Source organism: Oryctolagus cuniculus, chromosome 13 (genome assembly GCF_051225735.1).
Source record: "Oryctolagus cuniculus isolate XC-2025 breed Fujian yellow rabbit chromosome 13, ASM5122573v1, whole genome shotgun sequence".
Classification (NCBI taxonomy): Eukaryota; Metazoa; Chordata; class Mammalia; order Lagomorpha; family Leporidae; genus Oryctolagus; species Oryctolagus cuniculus.
This window is the reverse complement of record NC_142879.1, coordinates 76,130,565-76,152,165: the sequence shown is the minus strand read 5'-3', so window position 1 is coordinate 76,152,165 and position 21,601 is coordinate 76,130,565. Positions and strand designations below refer to the sequence as shown.

Below are 21,601 nucleotides of genomic sequence, written 5' to 3'. Positions count from 1 at the left end.
CCACTCTTGAGGCATTAAAAATCGATGTAATTTGCCAGACTGTTGAAATTTTCATTATGACCACATCCAGGGAAAAAAATGGGCTATTTCAGAGAATCAAAGAAATACTGTGTCCAAAACAGTGATTATAAGAACTTCCTTTCCTTGTCCCTTAACCCAGAGGGGACTGCTGGAAGTCAAGAATGCCAGATGCCAAGGGTTCACCCAGGGAGATGACAGCATTGTCTTCGCAGAAGCAGATTTCCCCAAGCCAGACTCCATACGAGTTTGCCAAGCAACTGTTATGTCATAAATGCAAATGCTCTAAGAACTGAGACCTCGTCTTTGATAGTTTTCTCTCTCTCGAAGACATGAATCTGCTGATTTGAGGCTGAACATTCTTATCAGCAACCTCTAACATACCCCCAGCTCCACTGCACCCAGTCATCAGATACAGTAGACAACACCAGACACGGCGCATGCTGCAACCCCTCTGCACGTGGTAGAAGCTGCCTCCAGCGGCCCTGGCAGGCGGTCACAGCAGTGTGCATGATTCCCAGTCCCATGATGGGAATGCCGTCCACAGGCAGACTCCATCACTGAACAGTGAGAGGGATTTACATTATTGTGCTGACTCCCCTCAATGCCATCTTTCTTCATTGATTCCTTTCATCCTAAAATTGTGTATCATGTGCGTGTCACTTCTTTCTCTTAGTACACAAATCTGACATATCCCAAGGCCTGAACCTTGACACTCTCATCCTCTCACTCCCTCTCCTCACCCTCGACTTGCCTCGTTCCCTTAAGGGAAGGAGCTACTACTTCTGCTTAGGTCTTTCCCAAATCCACAATTCAAGGCTTGGCACCTTTACCATTCTACTGTCACTGCCATCTTAACTTGCTGAAAACACAAAGTATAGTATCGTTTATTTCCAATCAGCTTCTCCTCTAGAATTCCCCTACTTCCATCCATGGATCCAATGCTTTAAGAATCTCTCTTCTGACTCTCTTGCTCCCCTATATCCAGTGTGTTTGCATTGTTGGTTTCTGAACCTCCTTGGAGAAGCTTCGTCCAGGAGAATCCTGTGAAGCTTGGACTGAAGCCATGTCCCTCCAGAAGCTTCTCCCAGGCACCTCTGGTTTATCAGTGCCCCAATCTCTTACAGGTAGATTTGCAGAAAGTTCCCAAATTTCATACAATCTCACATGTCTTCCAGTCTGTTTTATTTCAGTTCCTTAGTTAAAAGAAAAGTCTTTCTTCATCACCCAAGCCCACAGAGAGTTGGGTAAACGTCCATGTTGTCTTTGCACATCAGGGAGTGGAGTTTTCTTCTGCCTACTATTTCACCTTCAGGCAAGCATCTCAGGCTCAGCTTCCCCCCAGAGAATACTCTCTCCTTTTGTAGTGAAGAAAATGACAGGTCCTGGGACATGGAGACTGGCAGCTCTCCTGCAGGAACATCACTTAATTCAGGTGCACCCACTTCTTTTCAGCTCCTCTTTCACGCTTAGGTTCTTCACTTACTCACCAGCTCAGTACTGACAAGACTTATTCCAATTTACCTGCCCTTCTCAATGTTCACATCAGGAAAGGTTCCAAGTTATCCAGACCAAAATATTACCTGAAGCTTCAGAATATCACATTATGCACTTTTGTTTCATGGCTTTTTGATGTTTGTCTCCAATTAAGACTCAATCATTTCTTTTCCACCAAGAACATGTGCACTATCTTCAAGGATGAGTTCTTTCCCATTGTAGCTCTGTCACTGATCTTGTGCTACAATAGCTTGTTCTATTCCCTAAGTTCTTTCTACCATCTATGTGTCATGTTGGGTTTGAATAAAGTGAGGTCGTTCTGTGTTTCTTTTCCAAGAAAGTGCATGAAAGTGCACTCCTTGTATGTATTTTTTCCTCTTGCCTCCGTGTGTTTTGCACATGCTATCCATCTGTGTGTGTGTGTGTGTATGTGTGTGTGTGTGTGTTTGGATCCTCTCCACCTCTCCTCATCCCACTTACTCAACTAACTTCTAATAGCTGGTCACCACCCCACTGTGCAGTGGCTGCCCCTTTCCCATAGCTCTGCCACATGGTGTACTTTGTGTACAGTGTTTGCTTTTATCTTCTTCCTCTCTGGCCTATTTCAGAGAAAAGTCCCTGTTTTCTTTATCTTTGTATCCCCCAAGCCTAGCATCTCTCCCTCAGTATACAATCAATATCTGTTTTCTTCCTGGGGAATCTGAAATCTAAAGTCAAAGCCAAGATGGGAACCAGAAAGAGAACCGAGTGTCCTGCACACCACACTTTCTGCACTTTGATGCACTTTCTGGCATGTGCAGCTCTTAGGAATTTCACCAAGCTGCAGTATCAGTGAGCCCAGGCTATGCAATCTCCAGAATGACAAAGCTTTCTACACTCTGATAAGCACTTCCATGTTGGTTATCATGTTTAATTCTCTTAGACTTACAATGTTTATCTCATTGTTACTTGAAGCAATGCTTCCTTTCAGCCCCTATCTAGCCTTTCACAGCAAAACTTGGCCAGTTCCAATTTGAGACTCGAATCAAAAGTTAGGAAACCAGAAAAGATGAAGTGGGGCTTTTCTGTTATTTACTGGTGCCATGCCTTCACGTGCTTCCAACAAGAATGCAACCTGAGCAGACAATGCAGGAGCAATCCGTACTCCATATGGTTAAGCTTTCCTTTGTGTGACCAAGGCACACTGTGCCAACAATCAGAGATATTCAACCTTTTAAAGGTTTTTGGTTGATATGTAATAATTGTGCATATTTTTGGGGGTACAGTGTGATAATTCAATACGTGCATACAATGGGTAAGGATCAAATCAGGGTGATTAGCATTTCTATCTCTCTAAACATTTAGCATTTCTTTGTGTTGCGAAACTCTTAACTCCTCTCTTCCAGTTCTTGATGAAACATACAATAAATTATTATGAACTGTAACTACCCTACTTGGCTGTAAACTATTAGAATGCATTTTTTATGTAACTGTATTTTAAACAAGAGTGTAAAAATATAACCTCATTTAGATAAATCTTAACAAACAAATTTTAATGGGTGCCTCAAATTTATTTAGCATTATCAGTTTTATCATGGTTGGAGAGCAATCTTTTCCTGAAACTAAAAAATTCAAGTTCTCTCGGATGGCCTAAGAGAAAAAATATTTTGCCTCTGACCATAATTTATTACCTCATATTCTGAGTCAGAGACCAGTTTTCCCCACTGTCCTCTGTTGCCTGCTCCTAGTCCCAGAGCTCTGTTTTGCAATGTACTCATGCATCAGCTAGTGGTGACATTCTCACAAGGGCAGCTCGGTAGGTAAGAAGAAGTACTGGCAACTGGGCGACCTCCAAGTCATACCCCAACGACTGCACAAGGGATCGGCAAGCTAGGACCTGAGAGCCAAGTCCCAACTGCTGCCTGGTTTTGTAATAAATAAAGTTTTATTGGAACACAGCCACACCCATTCCTTTGCTCACTGTCTATGGCTGCTCAGCAGAATTGAGCTGAATAGTTACAACAGCAACCACCTGGCCTGCAATGCTTAAGATAACTCCCACTGTCCCTTTGCTGACCGTTGCTTCAGGAAATCAGAAAGGAGAAAGTCAGATTCTTCTGTATTTCCTGGGATCCTGCTTTCTATTTTCCACAGGCCCACTGAACAGATGATGCCGGTGCGCCCAAACCAGTATACTGTCCATTTTTATTTATATGATAGCCAGATAGTGCTTACAGTCGAAACCTTCCAACTTTTTTTTTTTTTTTGACATGATCTCCTTGCTATGTTTGCAGTTTTCCTCCTTTCTGAGCACCTTCATTTGTCCACAGAGTTCTCTCCTCCTAGCCCAGTTGCAAGTCCTCCTGGTTCTGCAGCCTGTGCCCAGCATTCCTCCAGGCTGCTCAACAAATTTCAGACTGCCTCCTTTGCTCCCTGTCTACTAAAAATTACTTCCTGCATACTCTGATGTCTCTCCAGAACCCTCCCTCTAAAAGTGTGCAAGCCCACACATTTTTGAAGAGGGCGGTGGAGTATCCTACACCATGGGACACCACTGGACTTCACAGTCACTGGTCTTTTCTCACTCTGCATCTCTGCCATTTCCAGGTTTGGATTCACCCTGTCCAGTCCAAATCATACAGTGGAGAAGCCCGTACCCCTGTGCACACACAAGTTGTGCCCAGCACTAGCAAATAACAGTCTATGCATTGATTCTATAGGTCAGAGCAGAATAGTTCAGTGAGTTTTCTACCACACTTAGCTGCTGTCTGAAGCCTCAGGAAAGGTGCCTTCTGCATGCGCTCACCTGAGATGCACGGCATTCTATACCACATTACTTGGCAACAAGAGCGAGCAGAGCCTCAAAGCTTGAGAGCTGGTCTAAATTATATCACGGTCCACATGCAACGATGTGGTGAGAAGCTTCAGGGTGGGGTCATCTTGAGCTTGTTTCCTAACTTTTCTACTTACAACCTTGTGTTATCTAGCAGAATTACATCACGATCCTACCCATCACCTTCTCATTTATAAAAATGAAGATACCAATGTCAACTTCCCCAGATTGCTGAAATATTAAACTTTTAAAATGGACATAAAACCCTCAGAGTTCTTGGTAAGTACTCATAACTCAGTGGTTTCTACTGTGCCTTAAAATATGCAAGGTACAGGTGGTTTATGTGCTGGGTTTTTTTGTTTGTTTTTTAGCAAAACTCTATACTATGTGTCAGGTACAATGCTAAAAGCTCAGAATACATGCTAAAATTATCAAAACCAAGATGCTCCCCAAATTCATGGAGCTTACAGATTCTTCACTGAAACATGTACAGCTACTGGTAGCCCAATTTTAAACAGTGAAGAGGGGGCCACCATTGTGGCATAGCAAGCTAAGCAGCTGCCTGAGATGCCAGCATCCCTAATCAGAGCACTGGCTGCTCTGCTTCCCACCCAACCACCTGCTAATGTGCTTGAGAAAGCAGTGGAGTATTGTCCAAGTATTTGGGTTTCTACCACCCAGGTGGGAGACCAAGACAGAGCTCTGGGCTATTGGCTTTGGCAGGGACCAGCTCTGACTGTTGTGGCCATTTTGGGGAGTAAACCAGTAGATGGAAGATCGATCTCTATCTATCTATATAACTCTATTTCTCTCCCTCTCCCCTTCAAATAAATCAATCTTTAAAAAACAAAACAGTAGGAAGAAAGTAATGTCCTAGAGCATAAAGCGAGTCCAAGAGTGATCCTTCAACCAATCCTTCAGTTATCCCACATTTCCCCTCATTTAATGAAACATTTTCCTTGGTTTTTATCCTACAACACTGTTGACCAAATTAAGCAGAGAAAGGAAGATAGCCTTCCTAAAGCTACAGGAGAACCTAGTATTGCACAAAGTGGCGCACAGTGTGGGAACAATTTTGGAGAAAGTTACAGCATGAAAAACACCTGGTGAATGATCCATTCATCACTGCCCAGTTGCCAAAGAAGGTCCTAGCCAAGCTCCTTCTTGTGAAAATGAAAGCAGTAGATCTAATTACACGGATTAGGGATAAGAGAAGAAAGGGGGGCCGGCGCCGTGGCTCACTTGGTTAATCCTCTGCCTGCAGCACTAGCATCCCATATGGGCATTGGGATCTTGTCCCGGTTGCTCCTCTTCCAGTCCAGCTCTCTGCTGTGGCCCGGGAAGGCAGTGAAGGATGGCCCAAGTGCTTGGGCCCTGCACCTGCATGGGAGACCAGGAGGAAGCACCTGGCTCCTGGCTTCATATCAGCGCAGAGCCGGCTGTAGCGGCCATTTGGGGAGTGAACCAATGAAAGGAAGACCTTTCTCTCTCTCTCTCTCTCTCTCTCTCTCTCTCTCACTGTCTATAACTCTACCTGTCAAACAAAAAAGAGAGAGAGAGAGAGAAGAAAGTATGCTTCAGACAAAGAAAAATGTATTTAATAGACAAGATAGAATCCTCAAGGTTCCTTTTTGATGTTCTTCTCGGCTCCTGTTCTGAGTCATTTTTGCAAGCTCAAGTTGGGATGCAGAAGTCTCGCCTGACCCAGCCCCAGAAGTAACTCTCAACATACTCGGCTGAAGAAGCACATGGGAGAGAAACACCCAGGCCATGTGCCAGCAACCGCAGGAAGCTGTGTCGCTGTTCCCAAGCTGGGGAAGTCCTGGCTTCCAGGCTCACATTCTAACTGGGATTAGGATGAGAACCAGAAAATGCCAGATGCACACAGCTTCAGGGGCTCCCAGGTGCTGGCATACCCCCTGCTGAGTCTACTGGGGACCGGGGTGGGGGTAATGTTTAAGGATAAATGATCTTTACAGCTCTTTATAAATCAATTGCTCAAGTAATTACTAAACACCTCCGAGACGCCTGTCACAGACAAGGCGAGCCAAGGACACCCAGAAAAACAGTGGATGATTCATAACACAATCCAAGCGGGCCTGGGGCAAGTGTCTCCTGTTGCCAAGCCTGTGGACACCCTAGGAAAGTCTTGTGCTTGGGGTGATTGTCCTTTTCACCAGCAGACTTAAGCATCGTAAACAAGGGCTATGAGGGGCCAATCAAGCATTTCTGAGTGCCTCAGCCTGCAAGAAGCTGAGAATTGCTTTAAGAGCCAGCAGTTTTCAAAACCACCCAAGGCAGTAAGGGGCTTTAGACATTGCTCAGACATGTGTTTGGCTGGTCTAGGTTGGTTCTCCTGGAAAGAGGCCACGCTGTAGCTCAGAAGCCAGCAGAGTGGATGCCAGACTATCAGTGACTACCAAGGAACGGGATTTTAATATCCAGGAATGAAGGAAGGCGGGAGAGTAACAAATGGCCTGACATCTGTCATTGTATTGCTCTTGCATAATGCAAGGGGATCCTTGTCCTCTGCAACACGGCACTGGCAAATGGGTCTTGAAATGCAAAACCGCACGGACCCTGAATCCATCCATCCACACTGCTCTCTGCAGCACAGGACAGTGCTGCCTTCTCACACACCGCCTTGAGCAGAGAAACCATAGCAGCCAAGCTAGTTTTTGAGCTTTAGAATCAGACCTGAGATGCAAGCCTGGCCCTGGCATTTACTAGCCAAGTTATCTGCCTTTGGGAAGCCTCAGTTTTTCTATCAGGAAAGTGGGAATCACAACCAAATTGTTACAAAGACAAAACATCCTCATGCTCAATAATTCATGTACTGCCCTTACCATACCACCTACCATGTTGAAAATGCTCTGTTATACTTTTTAAGTGCCCAAATTATTTTAAGATTAAAGGCAAACTTAGAAGACCATGACTTAGTTCATGGGTTTTCTCTGTAATCTGGGGCAGGGTTTAGCTTTCTGAAAGTTACTTGGCAAGAATCTCCTGGATCATTCTCCTGTCCAGGTAGAAGAAGACCCCTGTGCACTGGAATGGACTAGGTTTGGGTTAAATCCTAAAATGATGCAGGCACCTGAACATGTGAGGCCCTCAAGCTGTGGTAGCATTTGAGCTACTAGGAACCTTTCAATAAATATGCAGTAACTGACCAGACATTTTCCCATTTTGGTGTTGCTTAATAATTATTGGGAAATAGGGGCCGGCATTGTAGTATAACTGGTAAAGCCACCAACTGTGATGCCAGCAACCCCTATGGGTGCTGGTTCATGTCCCGGCTGCTCCATTTCTGATCCAGCTTCTTGCTAATCGCACAGGGAAAGCAGCAGAGGATGACCCAAGTGTTTGGGGTCCTGCCACCCACATCGGAGACCCGGATGAAGCTCCTGGCTCCCGGCGTCAGCCTGGCCCAGTGCTGGCCATTGTAACCATCAAAGGAGTAAACCAGTGGTTGGAAGACTTCTCTCTGTGTGTCTCTCCCTCTCTCTATCTCTGTAACTCTGGCTTTCAAATAAATAGATCTTTGTAAAAAAAATTACTGAAAAGTAATTTAAATATTATAATTTTGTCATATTCTACAAGTATACACTATTTAAATTATCACTATAAGCAATTTACACTACTTAAAGCTTGAAAACATAAAATAAATATTTTATTTCCTTTCATTTGCATTTTAATTACTAAATCATTTACCCTATTTTCATAATCTTAGAGAATCCTTGTTTTGTAGATTGCTCATTTTCTCTTGCTCATTTTCTTATACAGGATTAATTTTAATTGATCTGGAATGGTTCTTTATATATTACTGATAAACTCCTTTCTCTTGCATACAATTTTCCAGTGTTTAATTGGCTTTTTTGACCTTTCATGTTTTTATTAACCTGGATTACTTTTTTTTTAAGATTTCATTTATTTATTTTAAAGAGTTACACAGAGAGAGAAGGAGAGGCAGAAATAGAGAGGTCTCCCATCCGCTGGTTCACTCCCTAATTGGCCGCAACGGCCAGGGCTGAGCCGATCTGAAGTCAGGAGACAGGAGCTTCCTCTGGGTCTTTCCACAGGGGTGCAGGGGCCCAACCACTTGGGCCATCTTCTACTGCTTTCCCAGGCCATAGCAAAGAGCTGAATCGGAAGTGGAGCAGCTGGGACACAAACCGGCGCCTATATGAGATGCCAGCACTGCAGGCGGCGGCTTTACCCACTATGCCACAGCAACGGCTCCAACTTGGACTATTTGTACATATTTACAGGGCTCAGTATGATATTTCAACACCTGGGTCCAACATAAAATAAACAGGTCAGGTAATCAGCATCTCTCCCCGGCCACGTGTGGAGCCTACCAGCTCCACTCCTCTGGTTCTTTATACAGCATGTAGTATGTGATCATGAACTCCAGTCCCCCACTATGCTGTGCAACACTAGAACCTACTGTTTCTTTTCAACTTTGATCCAATCTCCCTATATGCTCCCACTTCTACCCTTCCCAGATTCTAATAATCTAAGTTCAGATTGATTTTTTGTAAATTTCCACTTGTCACATCTTAGAGCTAACGTGTGTTATTTTTTTATTTTCAGTACAAGTTTAAAATTTTTATGTAGCCCAAGTTGCTGGGATATTGTTTTTAGGATTAGAAAGTTTCCCCACACTTCAAAACTAGTTAATTATGTACCTCTATTTTCTTACATATTTGGGGGTGTGGTTCCAGGGTTATTACCTGTAATCCTTTAATTCATTTGGAATTGTTACTCTGGTAACCATTTTAAATGTCATAAATTGGTATAGGCTTTTTAGAAAAATATTGCTTTGACATGTATCAAAAACCACAACTGAGTCAGTATCCTTTGCCCCAGTATTTCTACTTCCAAGACTCTGACAAGAAAATGGGTGTGCAATCAATGATTTTTACATAAAGACGGTCACCCAAATGGTGTTTTTAACAGAGAAAGGAAGAAAAACAGAGGAAAATGGTCATGATCCAGTCTCTCCAGGAGGCGTGACGAGTAAATGACCTGCAGCTACACTGTCCCATATGGAAATCGTTAATCACATGAAGTTATCTACATACATGCACATTTATTTAAATAAACTCAAATCTAAAACTCAGCTCCCCAGTTGAATTAGCCACATTTTCAGTGATCAATAGTTACAGCATGTGACTAATGGCTTCTAGATTAGCATAGGTACAAAACATGGCTCTTCTCATTTAAGTTTCTATTGAAAGCATTGCTCTATGACTATTAAAATCTAATTTTTAAAGAATATTTAAGGGGGCCAGCATTGTGGTATAATGAGTAAGCCGCCTCCTGTCACACTGGAATCCTACATGGCCAATAGTTTGTGTCCTAGCTGCTACACTCCAATTAAGCTCCCTGCTAATCAATATTTTCATCAAGTTATGTTTATTCAGAAGAAACACAAACGCTGTCCTCTTGAAGCTTGTTATTTAAAGTGAGAGAGACAGAGACAGAGAGATAGAGACAGAGAATAAAGAAAGAATATGTAAAGATTCATAGGCACATAGGAATTTAATGAGATACATTGAAAAAGTCTAGCAGCATGGTACCTACTTAGTAAGTGTTCATTCAAAATTCAAATGGGAATTGTCACACTACATCAAATGAAAGACCTAATTAGCACATATTCCAGGGTCAGCAGTGATTTAAAAAATACAAAAGCTATTACTTAATATATACTAAATTGATCTTTTGTATATAAAGATAATTGAAATAAAAAAATACAAAAGCTATAATTATCCATCAACATCTATTATCCAGCCACAGAAGTCACAAAAACAATTTTCTCAACAAACAATACTTAAGAATCTATAGTGCATAAGGTGAAAAAAAAATTCAGAGTATTTAGTAAAATGGAAAGTCCATGAGACTTCCCAAACATCAATAAAGAATCAGCCAGAGCTGGCACGGTGGCACAGTAGGTTAAAGCTCCAGCCTGCAGCACCAGCATCCCATATGGGCATCAGTTTGAGTCCCGGCTGCTCCACTTCTGATCCAGCTCCCTGCTAATGTGCCTGGGAAAGTAGCAGAAGATGGCTCAAGTCCTTGGGCCCTTGCACCCATGTGGAAGACACGAAGAAGCTCCTGGCTCCAGCCATTGGAGCCATTTGGGGAGGGAACCCGTGGATGGAAGATCTCTATCCCTTTCTCTCTGTCTCTGCCTCTCTCTGTAACTGTGTCTTTTAAATAAATAAAACAGGGGTTGGTGCTGTGGCATAGCGGGTAAAGCCGTAGCCTGCAGTGCTGGCTTTTCATATAGGCACCAGTTTGTGTCCCAGTTATAATCTCGGCTGCTCCACTTCTGATTCAGCTCTCTGCTTTGGCCTCGGAAAGCAGTAGAAAAGGCCCAAGTCATTGGGCCCCTGCACCCATGTGGGAGACTCAGAAGAAGCTCCTGGCTCCTGGCTTCAGATCAGCCTAACTCCAGCTGTTGTGGCCATCTGGGGAATGAACCAGTGGAATCTCTGTCTCTATGCCTCTGCCTCTCTGTAATTCTACCTTTCAAAGAAATAAATAAATCTTTAAAAATAAATAAATAAAAGAATTCCTTTTTAAAAATAAAAATATATAAATAAATAATCAGCTGTTGTGAAAGAATGCTTCACTTTGGTGTGATTAAAACTTTGGTGGATTTTGTAAAAAAAATTTTTTTAATTAAGATAAAAAATAAAACTTTGAGGGAAAACTTGGAAATCTGAAAATAATTTGGACACAATCTTCCTACAGAGATCAATTAAAAAAGAAAAACAAAATGTATTTTTAGAAAAATCTTGGAAGTACAGAGAATTAACCAAAAAGAGATCTAGTAAAAGATGAAAATTTAAGGAGGTCAGCATTTGGGAATGTTTGCTAAGGAATGTTTACCAAGGCCACAGAGATATCTGAGAGTCTGAACATCACTTTGTAGCTTAGGGGGCCAAAAGTCAACATCCAGAGTCTTCTAAGGACTGTGGAACACTCTTCATTTTGTGCAAAACAGAAATATATCAGCTCTTGAAAGGACTTCGACCATCTGGGATATCTAGAAAAATCCCAAGCCCTTAAAATGAGTCCAGACTTTAATTCTCCCAGGCACCTGACAGAAACTAACCAAAATATTCTCTAGAGGAACAGGCCTCAAACTATTTCTACAAAGAAATTTTAAAATATAGTGGTCCTCTTGCAATTGAAGATAACACATCACAAAAGAAATGAATTCAATAAAAACATCCCCTACAGAGCTCTAAAATTTGGTTTATCAAGACGGACTTTAAAATAACTGCTTATTATGCTTGAGAAAATTAAAAAATTATTAAACACTTTTTAAATGTCCGAAAATTCTAAAAAGTGGCAAATTTGGAAAAGAAGAAAATAAAATTTTGGAGCTAAAAAGATAATAACTGAAATAATTTATGTATGAGTTTCACAGTAGATTTGAAATATCTTAGACTATTTGTGAACTGGAAGATAGATTTGGAATAAAGTGTGAAAAATCAGAAGTTGGCATATATTGAAGAGACCAAGAGATATAAAAAGAAGATTGAAGCAATTTCAGAGATAATAGCTGAGGATTTTCTTGTGAATCCACACATTCATGAAGATATAGGAGCCTTAGCAAGAAGAAATAAGAATAAATACACACTCAGAACCATCAATTTAAAACTGCAGAAACTTAAAGTCAAAGAGAAAAAACGATCTTAAAAGTAGCCAACAATCAAAGATTCACTTTAACCAAACAATAGTTATAAATTTTACTGACTTTTTAACAGCAACAATGGAAGCTAAGAAGCAATGGAATCTATCTTCACCATACTGAAGAAAATAACTGCAAGCTAGAATTCTATATATAGTAAAAATATCCCTGGAGAATGAGGTAAGGTAAATAATTTTTCAAGAGAACCAGAACTAGGAGAATTTCTAAAATACATTTATAATCACAAGGCATTCATAAGGATGATCTTCAAGCTAAAGAAAAGTAACTCTAGACAGGAAGTAAGAAATTCAGGCAAGAAAGAAGCAATTCAAATGGAGGAGCTGGCAAGCTGAACTTGTACAGGAACATGATTTTGGAGAGCTACCTTTACAAGCTGAAGTTATCTTCCTGCTATATGAATTAGAAATTACGTTTGGCTGTATTCTGAAAGAATATAGTTAAACTCTATCCTCACATCACATTTTAGAATATATTTTCTTTCTATTTTGGGGTAGAGGAAAACAAGATATCATAAATAAAAGATATATATGAGTTTTACTATATTATTCTTATAATGTAAATGGGCCAAGAAACCATTTATAAAGTGGTAGACTGATAAAGAATATTTGCAACAGTTTATCCGTTAGAACCAGGTTCAGCCACATGTGTGGTGGGATCTACAGGTGGAAACAGGTGGGATAAAGGGCCCTTAAGAGCTTTGAGATACTATTTTACCCACTAAAACACATATGTATTATTGATAAAAATAGATAATGGATTTTAAAAGGTAAGCTCAAAGATCTCAGTTTTTGATGAATGCAGAAATATTATTAATCTGGCAGCCAAAACTCTCACTTTCCAACATGTATTTCGGATTCCAGAATAAGATACATAATAATCTTTTCTAGTGGTTTGTAAGGGAAAATGTAAATAATATTTTGGGAATAATTTAATTTTTTAGCATAGACTACATGTCCTTTTGGTGTTCCTTTCAGCCCTAGAATTTCAAAATTCATCCTAGGGGCTGGCATTGTAGTGTAGGAGGCTAAGCCTCTGCCTGCAGCACCAGCATCCCACAAGAGTACCAGTTTATGTCTTGGCTGCTCCTCTTTTGTTCCAGCTCTCTGCTTATGGCCTGGGAAAGCAGTAGAGGATGGCCCAAGTGAGTGGGCTCCTGTACCCACATAGGAGATCCAGAGGAATCCCCTGGCTCCTGGCTTCAGATCAGCCCAGCTCTGGCCATTGCAGGCATTTGGGGAATGAATCAGTGGATGGAAGATCTTTCTCTCTGTCTCTCCCTCTTTTTGCCTGTAACTCTACCTCTCAAATAAATAAATAAAATTGTTTTTAGAAAATTCATCCTAAATTCTCTGAGGATAACTGTTCTGAATTAGTGAGCCCCAGGTTCCTGTTCTAAGGATAGACCAAGAAGGCTGCCAAGGATTCTCCTCCATTGTTCTCAGAGGACATCATCACTGAGCAGAATCATTCTGCCCACATCAGTGCTGAGTCACCCACTCAGTGCATTCTGACCTCACTCTACCCACCTGTCACTGCCCTGTTACTCCCAGGTGTTTCTATAGTCTGTCTCTCCGTTCTCTTAAAACCATAACTCTAAAATAAAAGTTTATATCAATGGCTTAACTGAATGGCTTCAGGAATGTTCTCTGTAGGCAGGACTAGCTGGATGATAAAGTGGATATTTGTCGTGAACTCAGTTTCACTCACAAGGCAGATCATTGTCCCAGGCAAAAGTGAGACAAGAAAAAACGGGCAGCTGGCCCTCACTCACCTGCCGGAGTTTGGCTCCGACCATAGAGGCACTGCTGTCGAGCACAAACACCACATTCTTGGGCAACGGAGGAAGGTCTTTAGGAGCAAAGTAATGCACAAAATATCCATTTAGAACCTAGTAGAGGCAAAAGAAAGCAAAAATGGCAATATCCAAATTAGGGAGGATAAATACCGAAAATGGGTAGTGTATGGAACTTCTAAGGTCAAAGACAGAATGAAATGGAGTCTGGGGTCACATTCCACACCCAAAGTAAAATTATCTATGATCTTAATCCCTCCAAGAGAATTAAATGCCAATTTAATCTGTACAAGGAAAGATTCACACTTTGAAATGTAACCAGGACTATAAATTTAATTTTGATTATCTACCCCATTCTGATCTTCGCTATCTGTTTTTTTAGCAAGCCCGTCACAAGTTGAGACATCAAGGCTGTCTACATTCCAGGTGCATATTAATACATTTTAACATTCCCACCCTGTCTCCAGAGTAATAAACCTAGAGGGAAATGAGCCGCAGAGTCATCTCTTTTAATTAAAATTGAAGATGAACCAAAATTCTAACCTCATCTAACACACCATAGGGAAAATTACAGGACAGATTTCATTTGCTCTCTGGATTACTGGAGCAGGAAATAGGTGCCCTCAGCTTCCAGCTAGGGAACACCAACAGTCTCTTGGAAACATAGTTTCGATTCAAGAAAGTTTTTATTAAGAACCAAAAAGTTCTTTCTCCTTAAAGTAAGTAGAGTTCTAATCTGACTACAAGAGTCCAGTAACCAGTAGGAAATAGCAGCAGCAAAGCCCTTACCTGGATTTCCCCAATGCTCTGTTCCCTGTTGACATCGTATCGAATGATGAAATCTCCCAAAATTCCATTCTGGGCAATCCTGGCTTGCTGCACCACACTAGGCTTAAAAACAACTTTAGCAAACGTTTCATTTTGGTTGATAATAGTGGAAGGAGGAGGCCCAGAATCCTCTGCAAACAAGATATAAACATAATGAATAACTGAGTTTATAATATTTTCCTAAAAAAAAAGAACTGTTTTGCATGGACACAGTGGGCTAGGCATCCCTTTATTCCATGTTTGTATTTCATGTGAAATTCTGAGACTTTTGTTGATAACATGTCACAGTGCAAAAGATATGTCATATATTTTACATGTATGCCTCCTATTTAGCCTACTCTTACGAAAATTTTTAAAACACACAAAAGTAGAGAGGATACTAAAATGAACTCCCATGCAAACATCACCCAACTTCAACAGTATTCAACTTTTTACCAACCTTTTCTATATGTTTTTATCTTATCATTTTTTAAAAGATTTATTTATTCACTTGAAAGGCAGAGTTAGAGACAGAGAGAGAGAGGAGGTAAGTCAGAGAGAGATCTTCCATTTGCTGGTTCACTCCCCAAATGGCCACAATGACCAGATTGGACAGGTCTGAAGCCAGGATCAGGAGGTTCTTCTGAGTCTCCCACTTGGGCGCAGGGGCCCAAGAACTAGAACCATCTTCCTGCTGCTTTCCCAGGTGCATTAGCAGGGAGCTGGATCAGAAATGGAGAGCCAGAACTCAAACCAGCATCCATATGGGATGCCGGCACTACAGGCCATGGCTTTAGCCCACTGTGCCATAGCGCCAGCCTCTTGTCTCACCATTTTAAAACATATTTTAAAGCAAACCCCAGACATCATATTTTATCCTTAACAACATCAGTATGTGTCTCTAAGAACTTTTTTCTAAGACAACCACAAAATCATTAACACAAGTAACAAAATTAATGCTAGATGCCTTATTATTGTTGTAATATCCAGCCTGTGTTTAAATTTCTCTGATTCTTGAAAACGTGTTATAGTATGGCTGTTGTCTTTGAATCAAGATCAAAACAAAGTTTCTGAAGTCTCTTTTAATCTACAAATGGCCTCCCCCACCCCTGGCTCTTCTCTTTTTTTTAAAATCATCAATTAATCTATTCATTTGACAGGCAGAGAGAGCTCTCCTCTGCTGGTTCACACCCCAGATGTCCACAATGGCTGTGGCTGGGCTAGGGTCAAAGCCAGGAGAAGCCAGGAACTCCATCTGGGTCTCCCTGGCAGGAACCCAATTACTTGCCATCCCTGCTGCCTCCCAGGGTCTGAATTAGCAGGAAGCTGGAGTTAGGAGACAGAGTGGGGAAGTGAACCCAGTTTCTCTGATATTGACTGCCTATTGCTGCTCCCACACACAACCCACACATGCATTTGCTTTCTAACACTACATACGTGTTGTAAACCAGCGGCTGCTTGTCCTATGTAATTTCTCACAATCTGCATTTCATGCCAAATCCTTTAACTTGCTCCTCTCTTTCCCTGGTTTCCAAACTTGGTTTATTTCATAACATCTGGGGGAGCTTTAAAAAAATTATTGACGTTCAGACCCAGAGATGCTCATTTCAATGGGACACAACCTGAGCATCAATGTTATAAAATTTGCCCATATGATGCTAATAATATGCAGTCAAGGTTGAGCCCCAACGGCTCAACCCTCTGTGTTTTCTGGCATTCTGGTAGATGGAGCTAAAAGCATGGTTAGATGCAGGTTTAATGCTGTTCAGCTACGTCATAGGTGATGAACATGTCAAAGGAGAAGCATCTGTAGAATATCTCACAGGCGAGGCTGAGTACTTATCTACTTTGTCATATTACAATATACAGAGAGGCTAGCGTTGTGGTGCAACGAGTGAAGCCACTGTTTACCATTCCAGGCATCCTACCTGGGAATGCCCAATCAAAGCCTGGCTGCTCTGCTTCCCATCCAGCTCCCTGTTAATGCACCTGATAAAGCAGCAGATAATGGTTCAACTACTGGGCGCCTGTCACTCACATGGGACACCGGATGGAACTCCAGGCTCCTGACTTCAGCCTGGCCCAACCCCAGCCATGCAGCCATTTAGTGAGTTAACCACCAGATGGAAGTTCATTCCCTCTCTCTCTCTCTCTCTCTCCTCTTTACACAGATAAAGAAATGAACATTTTTTAAAAAAGAAGGTACAGAATACCTCAAGATCTACCTCTAGTGGTAGTAAGACTGACAGTGGCTGTAGGTGTTGTCAGTCTGACACCCCCTCCCCCGCCCATAATATATTTCCCACAATATTTTGCTTAAAGTTTTATCACTCACAGATGACATTATATGCATTACTTCATGAGAGTTGCAAAATGTTTATTTTTAATTCTATTATTCCTTCCATATGGAATTACTCCATAAATCATTTGGTTGTCTTAACATACTATTTGTTTAAAAACTTTATGACTTTTGGGTCGGCGCTGTGGCATAGTGGGCTAAGCCTCAGCCTGTGGCGCCAGCATCCCATATGCCCCCACTGCCCCTCTTCTCATCTAGCTCTCTGCATATGTCCTGGAAAAGCAGTGGAAGATGGCCTGAGTGCCTAGGCCCCTGCACCCATGTAAGAGACCCAGAAAAAGCCTCTGGCTCCTTGCTTCAGATCAGCCTAGCTCCAGCCCTTGTGGCCATTTGAGGAGTGAACCAGTGGATGGAAGACCTTTCTCTTTGTCTTTCCTTCTCTCTCTCTGTAACTCTACCTCTCAAATAAATAAATGTCTTTTTAAAAAATAGAAACTTTATGACTTTTAAAGAAAACACCATTTACCAAGCTTTTCCAAGCATGAATCTTAGGATATATATATGTATATACACACACATATATATATAATAATAGAAAGATAAACAGAAAAATGAATTTTATGTGATTTATGAAAATCTAATGTGATGAAGATTAAACAAGAGCATCTCATTTCTCACTCCTGAACGTCTTCTCTGGTTAGAACATAGAGAATTACGTAGCAGAATACTCATCTTTATAAATCCACCCTATCTATTCACTTGGCACTAAAAATCTGAAGTTTAACATCTGCATACACCATGAAGAATATGAAAATAGGGCAGGCATTCGGGCTAGTGGTTAAGACACTGGTTAGGATGCCTACATCCCATATTAGAGTGCCTGGGTCTGAGTCCAGACTAAGGCTGCTGTCTCCAGTTTCCTGATGTTGCAGACCCTGGGAGGCAACAGTGATAATTCAGCTTATTGGGTCTCTGCTACCCTGGTGTTGTCTTCACCCTCAGATCTTTGAGGGTACTTGGGGAGTGAGCCAGCAGATGGCAGCTCTCGCTTCCCCCCCACACACCTCAGGTGAGAGTGGGAACACAGTCCCCCACTACCACAAAGTATGCAGTCGAGTTTCCCACATTTGGGGAAATCGCAGGGGTCAGCACATCCAGAGTGCAATGGATGAGCCTCACCCTGGGAAAACCACCTTCACGATCATGGTATCTCCCCTGCAGGTAAGTAAAGCTCTCTATTTCAGTCTCCATCTATCCCTCTCCTCCTTTCTCAAATAAAACTACTTTAAAATGTGACAATAAAATCAGAATTCTTAAACATAGGTTGAGTTTTTTTTCCACACAGGCACACAATCAAAGCCAGACTTAAAGCTGCTGTGAAGTAGCTGATTATCCTTTTATAGCTACTCAAGTTGAAACCATGGAATAGGCTGACCAGCAATTTCTGATCTCTAATTAGCAGAATTTAAAAGGAAATGAGACATAAATGGCCACAGCAATTTGTATTTAAGAATAAACTTTCTCTGCTGGCGCCGCGGCTCACTAGGCTAATCCTCCACCTTGCGGCGCCGGCACACTGGGTTCTAGTCCCAGTTGGGGTGCCGGATTCTTTGCCAGTTGCCCCTCTTCCAGGCCAGCTCTCTGCTGTGGCCCGGGAGTGCAGTGGAGGATGGCCCAAGTGCTTGGGCCCTGCACCCCATGGGAAACCAGGAGAAGCACCCGGCTCCTGCCATCGGATCAGCGCGATGCGATGCACCAGCCGCAGCGTGCCGGCCACGGCGGCCATTGGAGGGTGAACCAATGGCAAAAGGAAGACCTTTCTCTCTGTCTCTCTCTCTCTCACTGTCCACTCTGCCTGTCAGAAAAAAAAAAAAAAGAATAAACTTTTCTTCTGCTAACAGTTTACTAGACACCAAAGTCAAAGGAAGTTTGAATATTTTCTTCAACAGAACAATTACTTTTCAGAGACAATTTAGTTGTAACATTAACAGGAACCACAAGGCAGAACTAATTCTTCTATTATTTGCACATATCAAGGGCAGGAATTTTGGACGTGATCAGAGAGCTAGAAAATTTAAGATTACTTTTTAATTTTTTTAAGATTTATTTATTTTACTTGAAAGTCAGAGTTACACAGAGAGAGAAGGAGAGTCAGAGAGAGAGAGGTCTTCCATCCGCTGGTTCACTCCCCAATTGGCCGGGATGGCCAGAGCTGTACCGATCTGAAGGCAGGAGACAGGAGCTTCTTCCAGGTCTCCCAGGTGGGTGCAGGGGCCCAAGGGCTTGGGCCATCTTCTACTGCTTTCCCAGGCCATAGCAGAGAGCTGGATAGGAAGTGCAGCAGCCAGGACTCAAACTGGCACCCATATGGGATGCCAGCACTGCAGGCGGTGGCTTTACCCACTATGCCAGAGTACCAGCCCCTACTTTTTTAGAGTTATGTAAAAGACAGCAGGCTTCCAATAGTTCTGCTCATTTGAAGGAGTCAGGACAATCAAGGTGGCACTCAGGTTGACAAGGGTCGCTGTCAGGTTCACTAGCATGGCTGAAGATGCCTTAGGTTTACCATTACAGGGAGGAAGAAAAGGGGGCTGAAAATGGAAAAGTCCTTGAAAGCAAAGGAAACTAAGTGCTCTCTAGGGTCTGTCTCTCCTTGGTAGACATTGGCCAAGCATCAAGAATGAGAGGGGTAACACAGCAGCTAAGACTTGGGATCATGAGTCAGAAGGCTCTGCATTCAAATGTTGGTCCCACTTCTTAGCTATGAGACCATGGACAAGTTTCCAAATCTAGGTTATCGCATCTCTAAAACAGACTGATGGAGCCGGCGCCGTGGCTCAATAGGCTAATCCTCCACCTTGCGGCGCCGGCACACCGGGTTCTAGTCCCGGTCGGGGCGCCGGATTCTGTCCTGGTTGCCCCTCTTCCAGGCCAGCTCTCTGCTGTGGCCCGGGAGTGCAGTGGAGGATGGCCCAGGTGCTTGGGCCCTGCACCCCATGGGAGACCAGGAAAAGCACCTGGATCCTGGCTCCTGCCATCGGATCAGCGCGGTGCGCCGGCTGCAGCGGCGGCCATTGGAGGGTGAACCAACGGCAAAGGAAGACCTTTCTCTCTCTGTCTCTCTCTCTCACTGTCCACTCTGCCTATCAAAAATAAAAAAAATAAAAAAAATAAAATAAAAAAAATAAAACAGACTGATGGTAGTACAGGGTGCTTATCTGAAATGACTGGAACCAGAAGTGTTTCAGAGTTTAGATTTTTTCAGATTTTAGAATAGGTGCATATACATAATTACATATCTTGGGGATGGGACCCAAGTCTAAAACACAGAATTTGCTTATGTTTCATATATACTTTACACACATAGACTAAAGTTAATTTTGTACCGATTTTTTAATGCATCTGCATTTTTTTAAAAGATTTATTTAATTATTTGAAAGTCAGCATTACATTGAGAGAGAAGGAGAGCAGAGAGAGAAAGAGAGAGAGAGAGAGGTCTTCCATGCGCTGAAATTCACTTCCCAGATGGCCGCAACAGCCGGAGCTGCGCCGATCCTAAGGCAGGAGCCAGGAGTTTCTTCCGGGTCTCCCATGTAGGTGCAGAGACCCAAGGACTTGGGCCATCTTCTACTGCTTTCCCAGGCTAAAGCAGGGAGCTGGATAGGAAGTGGAGCAGCCAGACTCCAACCGGCACCCATATGTGATGCCGGCACCACAGGCGGTGGCTTTACCCGTTACACCACAGCACCAGCCCCTGCACCTGCATTTTGACTGTGACCTATCACATGAGGTCAACCATAGAATTTTATACTTGTGGTGTCATGTCTGCACTCATAAAGTTTTGAATTTTGGAGCATTATTGGTTTTTGTTCAAGGATGGCTCAACCTATAGCAACTATTTCATACTACTGAAAAGATTAAATGATGTTAATGTCCTTAGCCCCATTCTAATTCATGGTAAGCAGTCGTGCTAGCCACTATTATCAACCTTAAATGTATACAAAATAGAAGGAATTAAATATAAGCCAATAAAGCATGTAAGACTTGGGATAGTATATAGCAATCAAAGTGAAAGAACTACTATTGCTACTTTCAACATGGTTGAGTCTCATAGTCACATTAGGTGAAAACATCAGATACAAGAGTGTGTTCTCTAGGATTCCATTTACGTAAAGTTGAAGAGCAAGCACAACATAACCATGGTGATCAGGGTAGGACAGTGGTTACCTCTAGGGGGGTGAATGCTGACTGGGAAAAAGCACCAGGGAATCTTTTGCAGTGGTGAAAATATTCTATGCTTGACATGTAAGATAGTTTCATTGTTGTACTGTATATAAAATTTCATCATGCTATATACATTGAATAGAGTATTCTTTTTTTTTTTTTTTTTTGACAGGCAGAGTGGATAGTGAGAGAGAGAGACAGAGAGAAAGGTCTTCTTTTTGCCGTTGGTTCACCCTCCAATGGCCACCACGGCTGGCGCACTGCGGCCGGCACACCGCGCTGATCTGAAGGCAGGAGCCAGGTGCTTCTCCTGGTCTCCCATGGGGTGTAGGGCCCAAGCACTTGGGCCATCCTCCACTGCACTCCCTGGCCACAGCAGAGAGCTGGCCTGGAAGAGGGGCAACCGGGACAGAATCTGGCGCCCCG

At 42.4% G+C, this 21,601-nt stretch overlaps 1 protein-coding gene and 1 non-coding gene across 2 annotated transcripts in view; both read right to left on the bottom strand.

The window, feature by feature from the left end:
* The window catches only part of ITIH5 (inter-alpha-trypsin inhibitor heavy chain 5), a 112,027-nt gene that overhangs the window by 39,692 nt on the left and 50,734 nt on the right, over window positions 1-21,601 (bottom strand). Inside the window, exons 6-7 of the mRNA XM_002717611.6 lie at window positions 14,635-14,804; window positions 13,825-13,941 (exon numbers count right to left, since the gene is read on the bottom strand). Coding sequence (XP_002717657.1) covers window positions 13,825-13,941; window positions 14,635-14,804 — 287 coding nt within the window. The remainder of the gene's footprint in view (window positions 1-13,824; window positions 13,942-14,634; window positions 14,805-21,601) is intronic.
* LOC127483637 (U1 spliceosomal RNA) lies at window positions 18,018-18,180 on the bottom strand. Its single transcript, XR_007910075.1, has one exon. It is a non-coding gene; the product is annotated as a U1 spliceosomal RNA (small nuclear RNA).